This window comes from Miniopterus natalensis, chromosome 3 (genome assembly GCF_054644295.1).
Source record: "Miniopterus natalensis isolate mMinNat1 chromosome 3, mMinNat1.hap1, whole genome shotgun sequence".
Classification (NCBI taxonomy): domain Eukaryota; kingdom Metazoa; phylum Chordata; class Mammalia; order Chiroptera; family Miniopteridae; genus Miniopterus; species Miniopterus natalensis.
The window spans coordinates 55,408,617-55,428,363 of NC_142083.1; the positions used below are offsets into that span (position 1 = coordinate 55,408,617).

At 43.7% G+C, this 19,747-nt stretch overlaps 1 protein-coding gene across 1 annotated transcript in view; it reads right to left on the minus strand.

The window, feature by feature from the left end:
- The window catches only part of LOC107544190 (uncharacterized), an 87,431-nt gene that overhangs the window by 9,734 nt on the left and 57,950 nt on the right, over nt 1–19,747 (minus strand). Inside the window, exons 8-9 of the mRNA XM_087815085.1 lie at nt 3,937–4,094; nt 1,701–1,743 (exon numbers count right to left, since the gene is read on the minus strand). Coding sequence (XP_087671211.1) covers nt 1,701–1,743; nt 3,937–4,094 — 201 coding nt within the window. The remainder of the gene's footprint in view (nt 1–1,700; nt 1,744–3,936; nt 4,095–19,747) is intronic.

Below are 19,747 nucleotides of genomic sequence, written 5' to 3' on the forward strand. Positions count from 1 at the left end.
GCAATCTGAATACTTGAGCAACTAGCCAGAAAACCTGGATTTACCCATTGGCCATAGAGAATTTCTCCCTTTTCATGTCCATAGACATCCTTTCTCTTTGGCTGCTATTCTATTGTGCAGAAATCAAAAGAACACCAGTGATGTATAGAAAGGAACTGGAAATGGCACCTGAGCAAAGGCTATTTCGAATGGTGCTGTCTACAACGGTTGGTCTCAATTTGCTGTTTCATACTATTGGGATTGTTTTCCTGGCCCTGTTTCTGGTAGGTCCACTGTGACTAATAACAGCCCCTGGTTCAGGCTTTACTTTATTTAGAACTTCAATTTTCGAAACAGAATATGGTGAATGCTCCAGGCCAGATCAGGCCTTAGGCTCTCAGGGTCAGTGATGTGGCAGGCCCGAGATTAATCAAGATCCTCTACCCTGGAGGGCAGCCCTCGGTCCACAGGCCGGAGAGGCCCTGGAGGCAGGTTCTTCCTGGGAACTTGACCTGAGGCATAGGACACAGAGCTTCATCTCTTTATCAGAATGCCCTGCCTGGCCTCCGGCCAGTTTCTTTATATGGTTTCATTTTTGCTCTTTAGTTTTAACAAGGCATTGCAAAAGATTCCAGAATGTGGGGCTGGCTGTACTTGTTGCTGTGAAGAGGGAGCCTGCTGGGAATCTGCTGGTTCCCTTTTCACTCTGCTACAGACACTGTGTTAGCAGAACAGAGCCCTCTTCAAACATTGAGGGCTCTGGGATGACGCATTGAAGAGGCGGATGAGTGCAATGAGAGTTGTTCCAGGTGATATGAAACACAAGTCCTGGGGTTTGTCATATGATGATGCCAGTGATTGTTCTGGAAGGACAGTTACAGGGCCCGGGGCAGTACATCCAAGCTCAAATGATGCAAATTTCCCAAAATATACAAAAGCCAAAATATGTACAGAAGATCTTGATTGTCATTTTTGTGAGGAAATGAACATATTTAAAGGAAATCTATCACCTCACTAGAAATCATATACATAGTATAAAAATGAAACAGTTGGGTATTAAAGCAACATCCCCCCTCATGCCCCCCCCCCCCCCCCCAGCATGAGCTCAGAAGGAGGAATATCAAATGCCTTAGGGGTTAAAGTGATGACTCACCTGTTGGTGTTAGGAAGTTACCTACCAGTTTAAAGGTCAAATCTAAGTTTAAAATGATACTGCTCCAAGGTTAGGAATCATAACCCAGCAAGAACAGTGAGAGAAAAGTGGCCTAATATGACTCCTGAACAAGGGTATGAACATAAAACACTGCATTCTGAACACAAGACACTCATTTTCTAATAAACTGCTCAGCCAACAGCACTCTCCTAAGCCATCCCTGACGCCTTGTACTTGGGGAATGAAAAGAAAACAGCAGCAGTGTTCTTAACCTCACGGGGAGCTAGGGGACTGCTCTGCAGGTGAAACAAATTCCACCCCAGTTTGCGCCTCCCCACAGAGCTCACTGGGAGAAATGTCAGACAAACCCCTGGAAAGAAAACGAACAGCAGGAATGCAAGCTCCCCATGGCTCTGAGTAGGAAACCCCGTTGACTTAAAATCCGCTTTCCCAGCCTTTAGAGCAGATCTGAGGGGTCCCAGGGCGGACGGCATGGCATCTAACTTGATCCTTTGTCCCTTTGAGGGGGAAACCAGAATGAAGGCAAAGATAACAGCAAAAACCCTACCTGGCGGACAGGATGGGCCGCTTTGTCCATTGCCTCCAGCCACCTGAAAGACAGTGAAATGAGAGGCGCTGTCCTTGGGGGGCCCGGATAAGTGCCATTGGAGGGGCTGGCTGCTCTCCCTGAAACCCATCATGCAGGCAGACTGGTCCTGGGGCTCAGATATATTTCACTGCTCTAAGTTCATAGTTGAAGGGAAACACATTCTAACAAAATTACTAGGTGGCAAATCCCATTCCCATCAGGCATATTTAAAATAAATTCTTCTTCTCCTTCCCCGCCATTCTCCCTCCCCCTCCTCCCCCTTTCTCCCTCCTCCCTCCCCCTTTTTCCTCCCCCCTCCTCCCCCTCCTCTTCTTCTTCTTCTTTACTATAGTTTAATTAGTGCCAAAGAGAAAACTCATTCATTTTTTATTTTACCAAGGTATGTGAACTTATTAACACCAGCAGGGCTGATAACTAGTTCTTTAAGTGCTAGGCACTGGCTGTTAAAATATGGAAAGACTGGCATATAGTCACTGTCCAGTGTCCCTTGGATATAGTGGACACCTTTAGGGCACCATCAGTGCCTCTACTTGAGAAATGAATTTTCTTAGTCCTGTCTCCTTAGCCATGCACCAGCCCATCCACCCCACTCCATCTTGCCAATCTTTTAAAATTTCCTTTAGAACTCCATAACTTCCAATCGAACCAGATTCTGTTCTTCTTCCCAAAGTCTGATTTCTTACCTCCGCCGTCCTCTGTTCCCTTTCTTCTGTTGTATGCTTATCTGATCCGGTCCCACACCCTTCATAAGCTCCTCCCTCATCCCCAGATCCCCAGACCTTCTCCCCCTCCCTTCCATTCCTAGGCCACCTTTGTCTTCTGTAGCACTTCACAATTTCTATTTTGAATTAAAAATATTGGAATAAATGCCCTATATTTTTACTTTAGAGCTTTCCTGAAGGCTTAACCATACTAATAGTCCTAGAGACCTTAAAGCAATCTTAAACGTATTAGTTGCTCTCCAAAAAATACAGGGTGTGGCAAATGTAAGTTTACATGAAACACAGAGTTTATTCTTGTATTATTATTTATTAATTATTGTTTTATTTTCCACACAAACAACTGTAAACCTACTTTTGCCGCACCCTGTATTTTGTCCATGAACTGAAATACAATCAAGTTGCTATTATAATATTTCCCTGTTTGTCCTTTAAAACAATATGCATTTGATACATAATATTCCACATATCAGGACAGTATATTGTTTGCCTAAGATATTCCAGACCTGGGGTTCTCTTTAAAATTGGAACTGAGTCCAAATGTTCTTTTCTTTTTTTCTCTTTTTTTAATATATCTTTATTGATTTCAGGGAGAGGGAGAGAGAGAGAGAAACATCAATGCTGAGAGAGTCATTGATTAGCTGCCTCCTGTAAGCCCCCAACTGGGGATCGAGCCCACAACCCGGGCATGTGCCCTGATCGGGAATCAAACCTCGATCTCCCGGATCCTAGGTGGACGCTCAACCACTGAGCCACGCCCGGCTGGGTGAGTCCAAATTTTCGTTAAGAGATACGCCATTGACACTAACACTGTCAAACCATTACCTGTGGTCATTGTCTCCCTCCCCACTACTCTGTCCCACCCCTTGCCCTAAATTAGCAGTTATTTACATGACAGTTGTTAGTTGACTCACTGGACTGACCAATGATCTCCATTCCCTCAGGGCGGCACACTGAGTAATGATCACAAGTCTCTAAACGTTTGGAGCCTGTGGGTTACCCTCTGAGAACCCCGCACAGGTCTACCCTATGATGGGGCTGTATGCTTACAAATGTCAACTGGATGCCTTCCCCACAAAATTACATTATTATCTATTTTGCTCACCTCACTGTAGTGTGTTAAATTTTAACCATACTACATTATTTTTATGCCTGGGACTAGCCATCCAATTAGCTTAAAATACATAAATTGGGTAACTTTAGGGGAAGCTAGATATGAACTGTGACATTATTGAACTTTTTAAGAAAATGTGGAGATCCAAAGTAAGTTAGGAGAAGATGCTTTTGTTCGTTAGAAATTCTGTTAGAAAAACTTGGGGGAATAATGAAGAACCAAACTTCTCATACCTAAGAAACAGATAATTTATTGACTCCTGCTATGAATTTGCTGTTCCAATCCCAAGTCTAAATGCCTGCTGTTGAAGAAGCATTCTTCCCCAAAGTGAACCTCGTAAGATAAAAAATTAATGATTTACCTTTTCATTTCTTGGTTTGAGGTTGCACAGAGGCAAAATGTTCTATTTCCAGACTGAGGCACACAATTAAACACAAATGGTTTTCCTAAACAGCTGTCAATGTCGATCTCCGCACCTTCCAGTTTTATTGCCTCTAGAGGCGGGCGTTTTCCTTCATCCTGCAATTGATAAGGAAAAGGCTCAGCATGGGCGCTGCGACGAAGCAGATAAAGGAGAAAATGAGAGAGGAAAGGACTCAAGTTATTCTTTGAATTGATTGCTTGTTCAGAAATAAAAATAAAACCAAAATGAGTTTTTGTAGATTATTTTTCCCATGATATACTCCATGGAACTCCAGATTTCCAGCTATGATATTTTCCCACATCCCCTTTGAAGAGCCTGCATATGCCTTTTATTCTCATGCCATTTTAGGAAAGTACCATTAATTTTTAACGCCAATTTTTTCTATCAGAAAAAAGAACATCAAAAAAAGTTGATATTGTAAAATATATGTGGTTGGTAGTGACATGGGATCTTTAGTTAGTGTCTGATTAACGTTGTATTTCATGCTTGTGTGTCAGGACTGCTTCTAAATACTTCACATATATTAACTGACTTATCTTCACAAATGCTCATGAGGTAGTTACTTTTATCATCTTTGTTTTATAGATGAGAAAACTGCAACATAGAGAGAATAAAGAAAGACCATAATATGTATGCAAAACTAAATCATTTTACAGATATTTTGTTATTTACGTTTATTTTACAGTTATATCTCAAAACATCCTTCCATTATTCATGTCTTTTCTAAAAACAGCTACATTGGGGTAAATTTTACATACTATAAAGTCACTTGTGTACATGTATAATTAGATGTTTTTAAAAAAATTTATAGAGTCGTGAAACCATTGCCACTGTATAGTTTTAGAACTTTCCCATCAGCCTCTAAATTTTCTTTGACCCAGTGTGCATTCAATTGCTTCCCTTGCCCTTCTAATCCCAGGCAATCCCAGATCTGTTTTCTGTCCCTTTAAATTTGCCATTCCTGGACATTTCATATGAGTAATATATGCCATGTGGTCTTTTTGTGACTGGCCACTTTCCCTTAGTGTAACGTTTTTAAGTCTCATTCATGTCGTAGCACTTATTAGTACTTTATCTCTTTTTATTGCTGAGCTGTACAGGGTGGGGCAAAAGTAGGCTTACAGTTGCTCATATGGAAAATAATAGAATTATTAACAATAATACAAGAATAAACTCTGTTTCTCATACTCCCAACTGTAAAGCTACTTTTGCCCCACCCTGTATTCTATTATATGGCTATCCCTCATTTCGTTTATCCCTTCACAAGTTGGTGGAGACTTTTCTTTCCAGTTTTGGTCCCCTTTGAATAATGCTGCAATGAACATTGGTGTACAGCTCTTTGTGTAGACATATGCTTTCCTTCACTTTGGTAGATTTCTAAGAGGGAAACTGCTGGGCCATATGGTAAGTTTATCTTTAACTTTATAAGAAACTGCCAAACGGTTTTCCACAGTGACTGTACCATTTTACATTCCCACCAGCAGTGTATGAGTGTCCCAGATTTTCTATACTCACCGACACTCTGCACTGCTTGTCTTTTTGATAACAGCCGTCCTACTGGGAGGGTAGTGGTATCTCCTAGTGGTTTTAATTTGCATATTTCTAATGACTGATGATGTGGAACCCCATTTAGCACAGGGGTTCTTAACCAATTTTAGAAAATTACCTCTTTTGAGATGCTGATGAAAACTGTGGACCCCTCTCAAAATACATAAATGTGTGTGTGTGCCTGTATACCCATGTATGTGTATGTATGCATGTAAATACATATGTATGTGTGCATGTACACACACGCAAAAAATTCTTGCAACTCATAGGTGAATGGATACAAAGATATTCTTCATCTAAAGGTAATATTTCATAGTTGTATGGAACTTCAGTTTGTAAAATATTTTCATGGACTCTATCTTTTTTATTCTTCACTATTCTACAAAGTAGGAAGTTAATGTTACCCCATTTTCTAGAGAAAGACACTGAGTTTCAACGAGATGCCCCAAGGTTACATAGACAGAGATAGGATGTGAGCAGGATCTTCTGGCTCCATCTTCCACACCACTTCTCTCACATGTCTGCCTTCTTGGGCCACTGCCATTTGGGAGACTGCTGAATCTTACAGTCAGCCCTTGAAGGCTGTGGTATTCAACATTTTAGAAGACAGAGTATTTCCTGAAGCCATTCTTGAATAGGATGGAAATATAAAATTTTGATCCGTTTTAGTAAATATTAGAAAGTTAGCACATCTTATAATAATTGTGTATCGCCAATATTATGGCATTAGAAATCAGAAGAATATATTTTCACCTGCTTTAATAGGGATAAAGAGTTTGGATGACTATAAATTGTGGCCAATTATTTATATCATTTTCCCAAGAGCATCTTAAACAAAACAAAAAAGGAGGGGAAGCATAAATAAAGCCTGGAGATTATATATTTTTTCTGTTTATTTGCTAAGAACAGATACTGGGTCTGCTTTCCTTTGGGCCCATTATGCATATAAGGTGATATAATATGTTGATGTTGATATATTAATTCACTCTGGAACTACAAGTTTCTCCCACATCCTTTGCTGTTGGAACATGCAAAATAGTACACTCATATGGCATACGACACATACCAAGAATACTACCTGAGGCTCTTTCCCTTCTGCTCAAGTTGCAGCTGTGTGAGGAGAATGAATGCTTGGTGCACAAACTAGATTAAAAATGAGGGCTACTGTCTCTTATATGATCTCCTCTGTCACGGCCCAGTGTCTCTTTTCACTAATCTCACCTGCTGCCTCATTGCCCACGATTGTGAGCCTGCCGTGGCCCTGGAAGCAACTGCGGTGACAGCCATGGACACAGCCTGTGCGGGAGGGATGGGTGCAGCTGTGCTTATTCATGTTACTCTTGGCTTTGGTTCCACCAGCCGAGCACCTTGAAGCTCCTGTTTGTGGAGACCCAGTGGTTGGAAAAGGTTCTCTATTCAGTCTAATAGTACTGCTGCTTGGACTGTGGTGCCCAAGTCCCCAATCAAATGTTTCCAGGAGATAAAGAACTGCTAGAGTCCTCTTTCTACCTTACGACCATGCCCTTTGGGTTTTCACTCTTCCCTTCAGCAAAACTCGAGCCTTCAGTTTGACAATAATTCTTAAATGGGTTCTGTTTGATTTCTTCCCTCTGGCTCTGCCTAAAGTCTCACTATTATTAGGCCTGGTTGCCCACAACTTGATATTCGACTTTCCAAGACATGAAAAGGCTCTTGCTCCATTAAAAAAAAAATTCCCGAGCTAAATCAGAGATCCAGCTGCTTCATGTGTGCAGGATTGATTAAAATAACAGGGATGCTGAAAGGATTTTTCAAGGAATTGTTGAGGGAGGTCCAGAAGCTATCTACAGAGAATAAAGGAACTTGGGCTGTTTATGCCAGATGGCCTAGGATAATGTTGACATTGTCTATTGTGGAAATACAGTCTCTACAGGAGTAATCCCAAAGGTCACACTGCTCAGCAAAGGGAAACAGTAAACAATAGTAGTGACAAAACCCAACCCAGAGTGAGTCCACTTCTACATTAAATTATTTCTTATAAAGAAAAATACAGATGAGGACATTTGTGTCTATCTGCAACTTGGGCCCTCTGGTAAAATAAAATCTCCTACAGATGTTTTTGAGTTACTTGCTTTTGTCAAAATTTTGGTTTGGAGATGCTAGAAATTTTCTTATTGTTATTGTTAGGCCTCTTTGTCTAAGAAAAGAGAAAAGGCTGGGACACTACCAACACATTTCATTTTATCTGAAGGCACAGTTATGAAAATCCACAGACTGAGGAGGGAAAAAGGCATCTTTAGCCATGAAAAATAGCTAAATCTCAGCGGGAAAGCCAGAGCCAAGATAAATTTAGAAGGAAAGAAATCATGTCCTAAAGCAACACACCACAGGAAAGGGTGCATGAAATATACATCTAGAGTGCTATACTTAAAGCTCACAGGTTGAAGCAAAATTGGAGGACGAGTGTCTCTTGGAGCCCTTATTAATGATGTTGAGAGCCCTTTATCTCTAGGCAGCAGTTTGGAGGCACCTTCCCACTGGTGACATGGACAACCATCACTCCTTGATAGCTTTGAGATGATGGCCTCTGTCCATGTCTTAGCTGATAGGATCAGGAGAGCAGCAAACCCTGCAAAGGCAAGAAGGAGGGAAAGATACAAGAGTGCCTTCTCACTGTTGGGACTTTGCTACCTTCATTCTGTGATTAATTAGAAGTCTTGACTCTGGACACTGGGAGCTCCTCACTGCACCACTCACGGTTATTACATATATACATGTGAATATGTAGGCAAGTAATTGTTTATTTTTTATACTTTCTTTTTTCCCCCCTCCACGTAGGCAAGAAAGGACGGGTGAAGAACAGGGAACAGAAAGTAAAGCGAGCATGTAAGTCAGACCCTTGTTGTGGGTGCCATGGGCTCCCTGTCAGAGCCTTGTGAATGTAACATCTCTCCTTTTGCTTTTGTCAAGAAATTGAGACAATAACAATTTTACTGCCCCCAAAGTTGCAGCACCTCTCTAATCTAAATGTACTACTTTTCTCTGCATTTATAACGCTGCCTGGCTGCCATTATTACATCAGCAGAGGTAACTGGCTGCAAACTCGGGCTTTGTGCTTTTCATTTCAGTTTGCCTGGAGTGGCGAACCGTTTTTTAGGAGCGATAAATACTTGCTGGCAGCACTGCATTGTTTCCTGGCACTGGGGAGACTCTGGGCTCAGGAAACACAGGCGGCTCTGGGGCTAAAGGAGCTCATCTGCACAGACAGGCTTCCTACCGGAGAGGTAGCCAAGGGGAGGGTTGCTAACGATGGCAGGGTCGGGGCTGCCCAGGCTCTACAGCTTTGAAGAGACACTTCCAGCCTCAATCACATGTCTCATTTGTCACCATTTTCCTTGGCTCCTAAACTATCCCTTAGAGTACAACAACCACCCAATACTTTCATCACAACAGAAAGACTGTGAAGTAGTAAATCTGAGTCATACTCATGACCTTGTTCAAAGTTGTCAAAAAGTTACCAGGTGAACTATAAAATCAGAACAGTCTACATCTTAAGGGGATGTTTGTCCTACAAGGTTTCCGTCTGCACTCAGTGTATTGTTGATTTGTAGATGAATCCTACACCCAGACGAGCTGGGTTTGAACCCTTATTGCACCACATAGTAGGTCAATTTTGTGACCTTGGGCTACTTACTTAACCTCTCTGTGCTTCAGTTTCCATACCTGTAAAATAGGGTTGTTTTGTAGGGATTGAGTTTATACACACACACTCTTCTATATGTACGCAAAGTGTTCTTAACACTCCCTGGCCCTTCCTAAATGATGTATACATATTAAGCTTTCATTATTATGTAGAAATTTGACGAAAGTGAAAAGTAAGAGCCCAGAAAATTACTTTACCAGGAAGCTTTAATATGGGTGACAGGGTAACTTTATTTAAATGAGTTTCTTTTATTTGTCTTTTTTTCTGCTCCAAGAATTACAGGTTGCATGAACAAGGGAACGACTTGATCTCTGAAAGTCTCAGTGTCCTCATTTGTAATATGGGGGTAAAGCACCTTCCCTTGTGAGGATGAAATGAGATCATCTATGTAATGTGTTTGGCACATTGCTGTTCAGTGAAGACTTCCCCACGTCTGGGGTCCACTTTCAGTTTAAGCGCAAGTGAAGCATCGCTATGATATCTTTAGGGCTCAGGGCAGCTGTGAGAATTGCTCCTGCTCTAGGCCACCCCAGCCCTCCTCCCAGTAATACCCTGCCTGGGGTGAAGAGAGAAGACAGGAGAGGGAGGCTGGGTGACTTCACTGTCATATCTCGGAAGGGAATTGTGATGATCTGAGTGGTTGACTCTCATGCCTGAATTCTTGCCATTCAGGTGACAGAGCTCACTAATCGCTCTCTACCCCTTACTCGGAGATTCAGAGGATTCAGTACCTGCTGCTGGCTACACTTGGATGGAGAGTCTCCCAGAGCCCACAGGTAGAGGCTGCCTGCTGCCGAGAGCCAGGCTCTGCCTCCTCTGTGCTCTCATCCTGAGAGGCTGCCTTTGGGACCTTTGCCAAACCCTGCCCCTCCTGGATTAACATTCTTGGTTTTAGAGAATTTCTCTCCCCTCATCACTCCCTCTCCCTCCCTGCCTCCCACCAATGCTTAGCGAGTGTGCCTTCTGCCAGAGGTTAGGCTGTACACTAAGGCCCTACAGGGCTTTAGCCTTAGACCGATTTCCTGGCCTCAATCCTGACAATTCCTCAGCCCCTTTTCCGGCCGTGTTCTTAGACCACGGGAATGTTCCAGACCCAACATGCCCATTCTTACTAGTGGTCCTTTGACTGGCTCGTTCTGACCCTCATTACGAAAGGGGCGACCGGCTCTCCTGAGGGGAGGGTTTGCTCTCAGTGGATGCAGGTGTTTATCTCTGCACGTGATGGCCTACCCAGCACTACCAAGGAGAGGAAAAGTGGCTCCCTTTCTCTAGTGTCTTTGCACATCCCCACATTTTTGCTTTTAAAAAATTGGGATGTGTTATAAACGAAAGTTTTTGCCCTCCTTCCCAAGTTCATACTCTGAAATCCAAACCCTCAGTGCGGTGGTATTAGAAGGCAGAGCCTTTGAGAGGTGATCAGGCCCTGAGGGCTGGACCCTCACGACTAGGATTAGTGCCCCTTCTGCCATGTGAGGGCACATCCAAAAGACAGCTGTCTATGAATCAGACACCGAATCTGCCAGAGCCTTGATGTTGGACTTCCTAGTCTCCAGAACTGTGAGGAATAAATGTTTGTTTTTAAGCCACCCAGTCTATGGCATTTTTGTTAAGCAACCTGAATGGACTGTAACAGGGCGACTGGCCTGAGGAAGTTTTGTTTTTTCTTTGAAGCACCCCACGCCACCCTCCCACTTCATCCCCACACCGCTTTGCCCCAAGGCCTTGGCATCTCGTGCCTTTATCACTCCAGCGGCCTCCTGCTGAGCGTCTAAGACCAGGGAAACCTTGACAACATAATCTCAACCATCTGATATTGCCCACACAAGGGCTGCTTTCACCGCACTGCCCGCGGTGCCATTGTCAACTTGCTGCCTCTCGGCTCCTAATTTATACCTCATGGCCTGATTTGTGAAACAGATCTGGGGCTTTTAAAATTTTTTTCTTTTGCCAGCTGGCATGAAGTTAAGCTTTGCCAGCGCAGAGCACTGGAGAGACACGGCAGGAAGAAGGGCTCTTCCTCCTGGTTCCTGTGCGTAGTTCAAGGGGCCTGGGGAGTGCTGCATTTTCTCCATTCCTCGCCCGCGACGAGTCCTCCAGTGCTGAGCACTAGCAGGGTGCGGCTTCCCCAGGGTTTCCTAGCTCTCAGTTTGGAGCATGGTGGCATCGTGGGGAACCCCAAACAGTGATGCCCTCACTATCTCAGGTTTCTGCTCTGCACACCCTTTCCTCAGCCCGGTGGGACTAGACATATAAGAAACTGCCCCATTGGCTTAAGAGGTGCCAGAGCCCTAGCTGGTTTGGCTCAGTGGTTAGAGTGTTGGCGAGCGGACTGAAGGGTCTTGGGTTTAATTCTTGTCAACAGCACATACTTCTGTCTTGGGCTCCATCCCAGGCCCCGGTTGGGGCATATGCGGGAGGCAACCAATTGATGTGCCTCTCTCACATTGATGCTTCTCTCTCTCTCTCTCTCTTTCACTCTCTCTGAAAGCAATGGAAAAAAATATTCTCAGGTGAGGGTTTTTAAAAAAAAAAAGGAAAAGAAAGAAAAGGAGCCAGAAACTACAGTAGTTGCCTGGCCAGCGTGGCTCAGAGGTTGAGCATTGACCTGTGATCCAGGAGATCGAGGTTCGGTTCCCAGTCAGGGCACATGCCCAGGTTGCAGACTGGATCCCCAGTCAGGGGCATGTGCAGGAGGCAGCTGATCAATGACTCTCTCATCACTGATGTTTCTATCTTTCTCTCTCCCTCTTCCTTCTCTCTCTGAAGTCAATAAAGATATATATATATTTTAAAAAGTACATTAAGCTCTTACAGAGGGAGCCCTCTCCAGTTCCCATTTCTAACAGCATGCACAGTGGCACTCTAGCACCCACTATGCAGCCAACTGCCTCTGTGTACCCTGCCTAAATTGTGGACATTCATTTTTGTGGCTGTCCCAATGTAGACACTATACTCTCTAGACCTCCACCTACAGCAGTACCCTGACACCCTCAGTACTCCTGACTCACTGCACACCTGTCCAGCAGTCTTGGATCACCTGAGTTCCAGTAGGTTGTTCCTGCTTGTCCAGAGACTGTGAGCCAGCTCTTGCCCAGGCAACCCAGCCAAATCCTCCATCATTCAGTGGCTGCAACCAACCTCTCCAGTGAGGCCTGAACCTCTACTTTCAAACTTGTGCTTCCTTGGTTGCTCTCCCTCTTTGCTTTAAGATAACTTGTAGAGTTCTCTTTTTTATCTTTGTAATTATTATCCTATCATTGGTTAACAGTTTTTATATTAAACTTCCTCTGTATAAATTACTGTGTGTGAAGGTTAATTTTATGTATCAATTTGACTAAGCTCTGGTGCTTAGACGTTTGGCTAAATGCCATTCTTGATGTTGCTGTGAAGGTATTTTCCAGATGTGATTGACATTTAAATCAGTAAAATTTGAGTAAAGCAGATTATTCTCCATAATGTGGGTAGGCCTCATTCAATCAGTTGAAGCCCTAAGAGAAATAGACTGAGGTCTTTTAGAGAAAGAAGGAATTCTGCCTCCAGATTGCCTTTAGACTCCAGCTTCAACATCATTTCTTTTCTGGGTCTCCAGACTGTTGGACTGTCCTATGGAACTCAGACTTGCCAGCCCTCAACATTGTGTCAGCCAGTTTCTTAATCTCTGCTCCCTCCCTTTACACCCCCCCCCCACACACAATTGGTTCTGTTTTCTCCAGAGAACCCTGACTAATATACTGTGTGATTTCTATGTCCTGAATGGGCCCAGATTGATAGAGTCATGAACACATCAAAAATATCCAACCAAGGCTCTCCTGCTGATTTCCAACCCCCTCTATAACCTGGTCCTACCATAGCTATCCAATTTCCTTAATAGTCCTCAGTGTACTAGAAATACACCACTCATTCCTTCTCTGCCTGTTCTCAAGTTTCCTTCATCATTCATGTCCTCCCATCTTTTCTCCTTCCATTCATATTCTAGCCATCTTTCAAGGTCAAACTCAAATTTTTCTTCCTCTGTAAAATCTTTTCTGTCTCTTGTAACCATCACTATTCTCTTTCTTCCTACAAAGCATGACTGAGCCATATAATTGAGTGCTGAATTATATAGTGTCTCATATAGTTTTGTTTTATTTTATTGCTAATACTTATTAAGATTGAGCTATTATGCACCAGACACTATGCTGTACACTTTTTAAAAAACACGTACTTTTATTGATTTCAGAGAGAGGAAGGGAAAGGGAGAGAGAGATAGAAACATCAATGATGAGAGAGTCATTGATCAGCTGCCTCCTGCACGCCCCCCACTAGGGATGGAGTCCACAACCCGGACATGTGCCCTCACCATGAATCGAACCGAGATCTGGATCATAGATCGATGCTCAACCGCTGAGCTGCGCCGGCTGTGCTGTGTTGTGCACTTTTAATCATCTCAGGTGGGAGATACTCCATCAAATACTGTCTGTATGGGCCTATGTGCTCCCCCAAGAGTCACCATATAATAAAAAATTTTCTTTTTCTGAAGAACCAAATGAGATTAGCAACTGGGACTATGGTCTATTGTTCTTATGTAAGACACCATAAGGTCAGGGCACACCCTTTTCAGAAGATAAATGTCAGGTATATAAAAGAGAGAGAGGACACGTCATATGTGCCATATTCCTGTGAGAAATCTCTCTGTGCATCTGAAAAGTATAGCTGCCTGCTAGTTTAGTGTTTCTAGTGAACAATAAAGAGGAGTCTTTCAGTTGAACCTGCTTCCGGTGAGAACTCATCCTGTGATCCACAGCGAAAACCCAGGGAAGTGATAGGAAAAACCTTCCCCTCTTTTAGTAGTTGCTGTGTAATGTCCATAGAGTTTACTAGATGTTTCTAGCAAACAGACTTCTGTCTAACCTCAAGAAAATGGAATGGCTCAGACCTTTGAGAAGAGGAAAAGACATTTCATCAGCATACTGCTAAATATACTGTGGGTGATTTCTGAATGCCCATTAGCCTTGTTTGAAGATTAAAACAGCAGATTCATCCTGATTCTTCACATCCAGAAATGTCTGTCTTAATACTCCTTGTTGATTTGGGCAAGATTACGAAATGATCTCACTGTGAGGGTTACATTATCTGCATTCTACAAACAAGGAAGTAGGGGCACGTGAGGTTAAGTAATCTGACCGAGGAAACACAGCTAATAAGTGGTAAATCCAGGATGTGAACCAAGGCTTGCTTAACCACAACATGAGACTGTCTCTGCAAAATCAGTCATTTAAAGGCCAGATATACTGCAAGTCATATTTACATTCACCTTGGGAGGTGGGGGCAGTTATTTCCATCTTATAGTTCAGGGTTAAGGCTTAGAAAACCTCATTGAACTGCCCAGGCCCATCCACGTACCAAGTTAGCAAGGTTGAGGCCTGGATCCCAGTCTGTGAGATCCAGAGATGGTGTTCTCAGTCTACTGTTTGGTGGACTATTTCATGTGGGTATTATGGACCAAGGAAAAGACAAGCTCCACCTGAGCAGACATTGTGTTCTCCCCCCAGAAAGTAGCTAAGACAGTGCTGGATCCAGAGGAAGTACTCAAGCAAGTGGACCACTGTGAAGGAGCCCAGAGTCCTGGAATACAGCACCAGTTTCTTTAGGAATAAATTTCGAGTGTTTTGATGTATTTCTTCACAGCAATGCCATGACCTCTCCAGAGACAAGTCTCCCTAGTTCTGCGTTCAGAAAAATTTCCCTCTCCCTGGGACTGTATGAAGGATACTTGGCTGGAGGCTTTGGCCCTCTTTTGATCCTCAAGGCCCCACCAAGAAAAAAGACTGGCTCTGAAGGACATGCTACTCAGGACAGAGGACAATGATGACAGCCAGGGCCAAAGGGAAGCTTCACTTTGGATTGCACAAAGATGGCACTGGGTGCTCTGAACTCTGGTGCTCAGGAGTACCTTACTCACTAGCTGCTGCCCAGGAGTGGAAGAACACTTGTGGGTTGCCACTTATCTAGATTCAGAGAATGACCTTACAGAATGCTTCTACCACTGTTTGCTTTTAATTCAGAGATCTTCTGAATCTTTCCCCCATGCTGAGGGACAAAGAAAAATAACATAATGGAAGAGGTATCCTAATCACTGATTAGGTGAAAGCTTTGGGTTTAATTTGTTATTCTAGTCTGCATTTGCACAGAAGCAGAAGAAATGACTGGGTATTAATTTTCCCTTCATTGGAAAACACTTGGAACTTCAATGCTAAATGGTATTTTCCTATGAAATATTTTAACTCCACTCTACTTTTATGCTACTCAGACTGACACGCACACAAAAATGACCCAGTTTTATAGCTTAGAGATACTGTTCTTTGGGACTGGAGACTGATTTATTGGAAATATTATTGAATATACCAACAATAAGAATGACTATCTTTAATTTTCTGCCTGTTTGGTTCCAAGGATTGCATTAGATGCTTTATACATATTAGTTTGATTCCAACAATATCCCTTTAGGATTTATGTAGGTCCTTTTATGACAATTTGAATTATGCAGATTTAGAATAGTATTATGCAAACATCAGGCACAAAATCCGATATACTCCCAAATTAAATAAAAAATGAACAAGAATTTCAAAACATATGGGCCAAGAGAACTCTGTTCACTCTATTGCCACAAGGCAGTACTTCTTTAGCTGGTAACTAGAAGTACCTGCCATTGTCTGTCAAGATTCTTCTTGGATTCCATCCGTTCTTGAGAAAACATTATTTGCATAAAATGCAATTGTCTTATATTGTAATCCCAGAGGGCACAGGGCAGCGTGGTGCATTCCTTACACATAATGAGCAATCAGTAAATGACCATTCAGTGGATTTGAACAGGCTGAAAGGGGAGTGTGGTCAGAAACAAACTTCACCTTTGAAAATGTGAGCCTGACCACTGTCCTTTCATCCAGTCCCAGTTCATGGACAAGGTCAGCATTTCCAGCTAAGGTTGCAAGATAACTTGTGAGGTCCAGCTGAATACCAGTAAGTGGCTTTCATTTCATCACCTCAATCTTGCTCTTCGATTCCTTCCTTCCTTTTCTCCCCGTTTCTCCTTACTGCCTTCAGCAAACTAGCTCACGTGTGAAGGCTTTTCGTATGTAACCTTTTATTTTCAAATCGTTGTAGATTCACAGGAAGTTGAAAAAAAATAAAAACTGACAGGTCCTATGTACCCTTCACTCAGTTCCCCTGCTGGTAACATCTTATAGAACTAGGGTAGCAAGCATGTGTGTTTTTGATGGGCAGTAGCTCACTGAGTTTCTAGGGGAAAAAGTCCATGTTGAGATGTAGTTACCTTCTCATCAGGCCTCAGGCCAGGGCAGGCTTCACGTGTGCCACTGGTGCCATCCTACAAAGCCTCAGAGCAGAAGGATGCAATCAGCATCTTGAAATTCTTCATGAGTTTACCTCTGAATCATGTTTTGTATGTGAAATAGGTGGAACAATAGAGCATGTTCTGGGGGCTGGGAGCCTTGGCTTGTGTGTGGTTCCACTTCTCTGTCTCTGGGGGACACGGTGCTGACCTCCTGCTGCTCCCTGGCTCCCACCCAATGCCCACTGCTTCCCTCCCCTGCCGCAGGGTGCAGGTGTGGGTTCCAGAGGGTTCAGTGGGGGGAAGGGAGGCATGTGGTGCCTGTGGTGGTCTGCACTAGCCCCACGAGCATCCTCAGGGAGTTATTTGTATTAAATAACAGACACAAAGCACCAGGACAAGCCATGAGAGATGGATGAAGAGAAGGAAAAGCTTTTGAACCGCATTTTGAACAAAGGGCAGGCATTTTCATTTTGCCCTGGGCCCCACAAATTATACTGCCAGCACTACTTAAAACTATTCTATAGCCCAGCCTCTTACAAGAAACCTAAGCATGAAGATGATTATTTATCAGGAAATAGGAAGCTTCGACAGAAACACAGAGGAATATTTGTTTGTCAAAGGCAAAAATGGTTCCCACTAAGGCCAGAGAAATCTTCATAAGGCACGTTCTTATCAAGCCAGAGACTGCACCGAAGCCTGCAGTGCTCCTGCCCACAGAACACCTTCCAGAGCCATGACGTGGCCCTGGGGTCTCCATAAACAATCTACCCTCATCCCGCCTCCTGAATTTCAGGCTTCACCAGACCTTGATTCAGATCCATGCTTGCTGCCAACTGAAGGCAGTTCATGCTTTCCCAGTTCTGTGCCTTTGCTTATGCCATTGTGTTAGTAAAATGCCAATTTAACCATTCTTTGAGGCTGAGCTATCGCTTCTCTCCTAAAGCCCCAGCCTGTGCCCACCTCAGAGCCTCTGTCCATATCATTCTCTCTCCAGGTCTGTACAGCTGGAAACGGCCTGTCATTCAGAAAGCTCACCTTCCAGATAGGTCTACCCGAATACCTGCTCTAAGCTAACCTCCCTCCCATCCTACCCCATTCCTCCTCTATTAATTGTATTGATCACTTTTAAAATGAACTTTGTATATTTATTTTATTGGTTTAATGACCATCTCTCCCCATGAAGGTAGGGACCATTTCTGCCCTCTTCACTTCTCTGTCCTCATGCTTGAAACCATGCTCAGCATATATATGCTGAATAAAGGAAGGGCCCTTTCTCTCCCCCAAACACTGAGGATCTTGTGTGTCATATATTGGTTGCATGTTTTCCCTCTTCTACCCTATTAGCTTCTTGAAGGTGGGGAGTGATTCATTCTTACCCTTCACAATGCCTAGGAGAGACCTAGGCTTCAATAAGTCTTCATTGAATGCAGATATAAAAATAAATGGTGCAGAGGCAGAGCATTTCTTTTCTCTTTCAGAACAAGTGGACAAAGCATTAAGCCAGAGAGAGATCAAAACTAATTGCCGGAGCGAGAAGCACAGGCATTCACTGCGTCTGTGCCAAGGACGGACTTGGAAAGGGGTGTAATCAAGCAATGGCACACAGTATCCAGTGTGACCTCCGTGTTCTTCACAACGCCATTCTCTTCGGGGAACTGGCTGCCTTTGTGGCCTGTGGGATGAAAAGCTTCCCAAAATAGAGACCAGAGATGAGGTCTAGTTCTGATGGGAGGGATCAGCCCTAGAGGGCACCTTCCTCACGAGCACCTGGCATCTGTGTTATTCTTTTAGCAAAGCACTTTGATTTTCCTGAGCAATAAAAATGGAGATGCCCACAAATCATTTTGGGGATCTAGGGGATATGAAGGAGGTAAAGTGAGGTATTAATCCAGAGAATGACAGGTTTGGGGCAGAAATGGGACCATTAAATCAAAATGGTATACATTAAAAAAATGGAAGAGTGATCTGTTCTGATTGTGTCAGGCAAGAACATGAGGCCTGCTGACCAGCTCAGCCGGGTTGAGATGATGCTGCTTAAGCTCTAGGATACGAGACTGGAGCTGCAAAAGGTCTCCAGGCACTTGAGGACAGAGTCATTATGTACAAGGCTTGGGGATCTGGAGGCCAGGCAGGGAGAGAGGGGTGCAGTTCACACAACTCCCTCTTCCCTTACACCAGAGAAGAGCTCTTCACTGGAGACGCTGAGCCTCAGGGATCACCACTGGCGCTCCTGCTGCTAATGGTGATAATGAGGATTGCTCGGCTCCCCTCTCAATGGTGCAAAACCCTGGGATGGGCCTCTTCTGTGTTGTGATGACAAGTGGTTTCATTCCTGGGGAGAGTTAGAAATTCAGAGAGGGTGTTTTGGAGGGAAGGGCAGTGCATGGCACACACAGAACAACATACAGTGATGCAGACTGTGGGGTAAATGAGAACCATGCTGTGGCTCTGGCGACCTGTCTGCGGGGGTCAGATACCTCCTCACAAAGCTTTGATTAACTCTGGGTACTGCTAGAAAAAGGTGTGACCATGTGGGATGGTGGAGCTGGTTTGGGGAGGTGATTTTAAGGAAATCCTGCAGGCAAGGTCCTGGATGGCTTGGTGGAGTGAAGGCTTATGTTAGTCTTCTCCCTGGGATAAAAATGCCTACTTGTGTGACAGGGCAGCATTGCTGGTGTCCTATGGCATTTCTCCTTCCCTGGGTCCTCAGTGCTCAAGCTAGCATTTTAGACAGCTCTGGGCTACAGTGAGAAAACTGGGTGGAGGCCACAGCTTGAAATCTTGCCTATAGGAATGCCTCATTGCAACCAGCCAGGTGGGGTCCTGACCGGCAGGAAGCATGGAGGACTCAAGAAGGGTGCTCAGAGAGGTCTGACAAATGGTACTGGGGTACGAAAGCTATTACTACCCTTCTCTTTTTCAAAGTGGAGAAAATATTTTTTTCTTACTTCTTGTAAAGAGGAAATTCTGCAGAGTCTGGAACTAGACCACAGCACATTTTCCCCCTTGAAGGCATCTACTTTTGTGCCTGCTGTTCTCTTTGATCTTGCTTTTCCTTTCCTATGACAGTAAAGAACCAAAGAGTTTGCCTTGTGACTTTTAGTTTGGGCTCTGAGCTGGTTTTTTTCATTGGCTGGGTGTTTCCGGTGGTGAGTAAATTATTTATTTGTCAAATCGGTCACCTA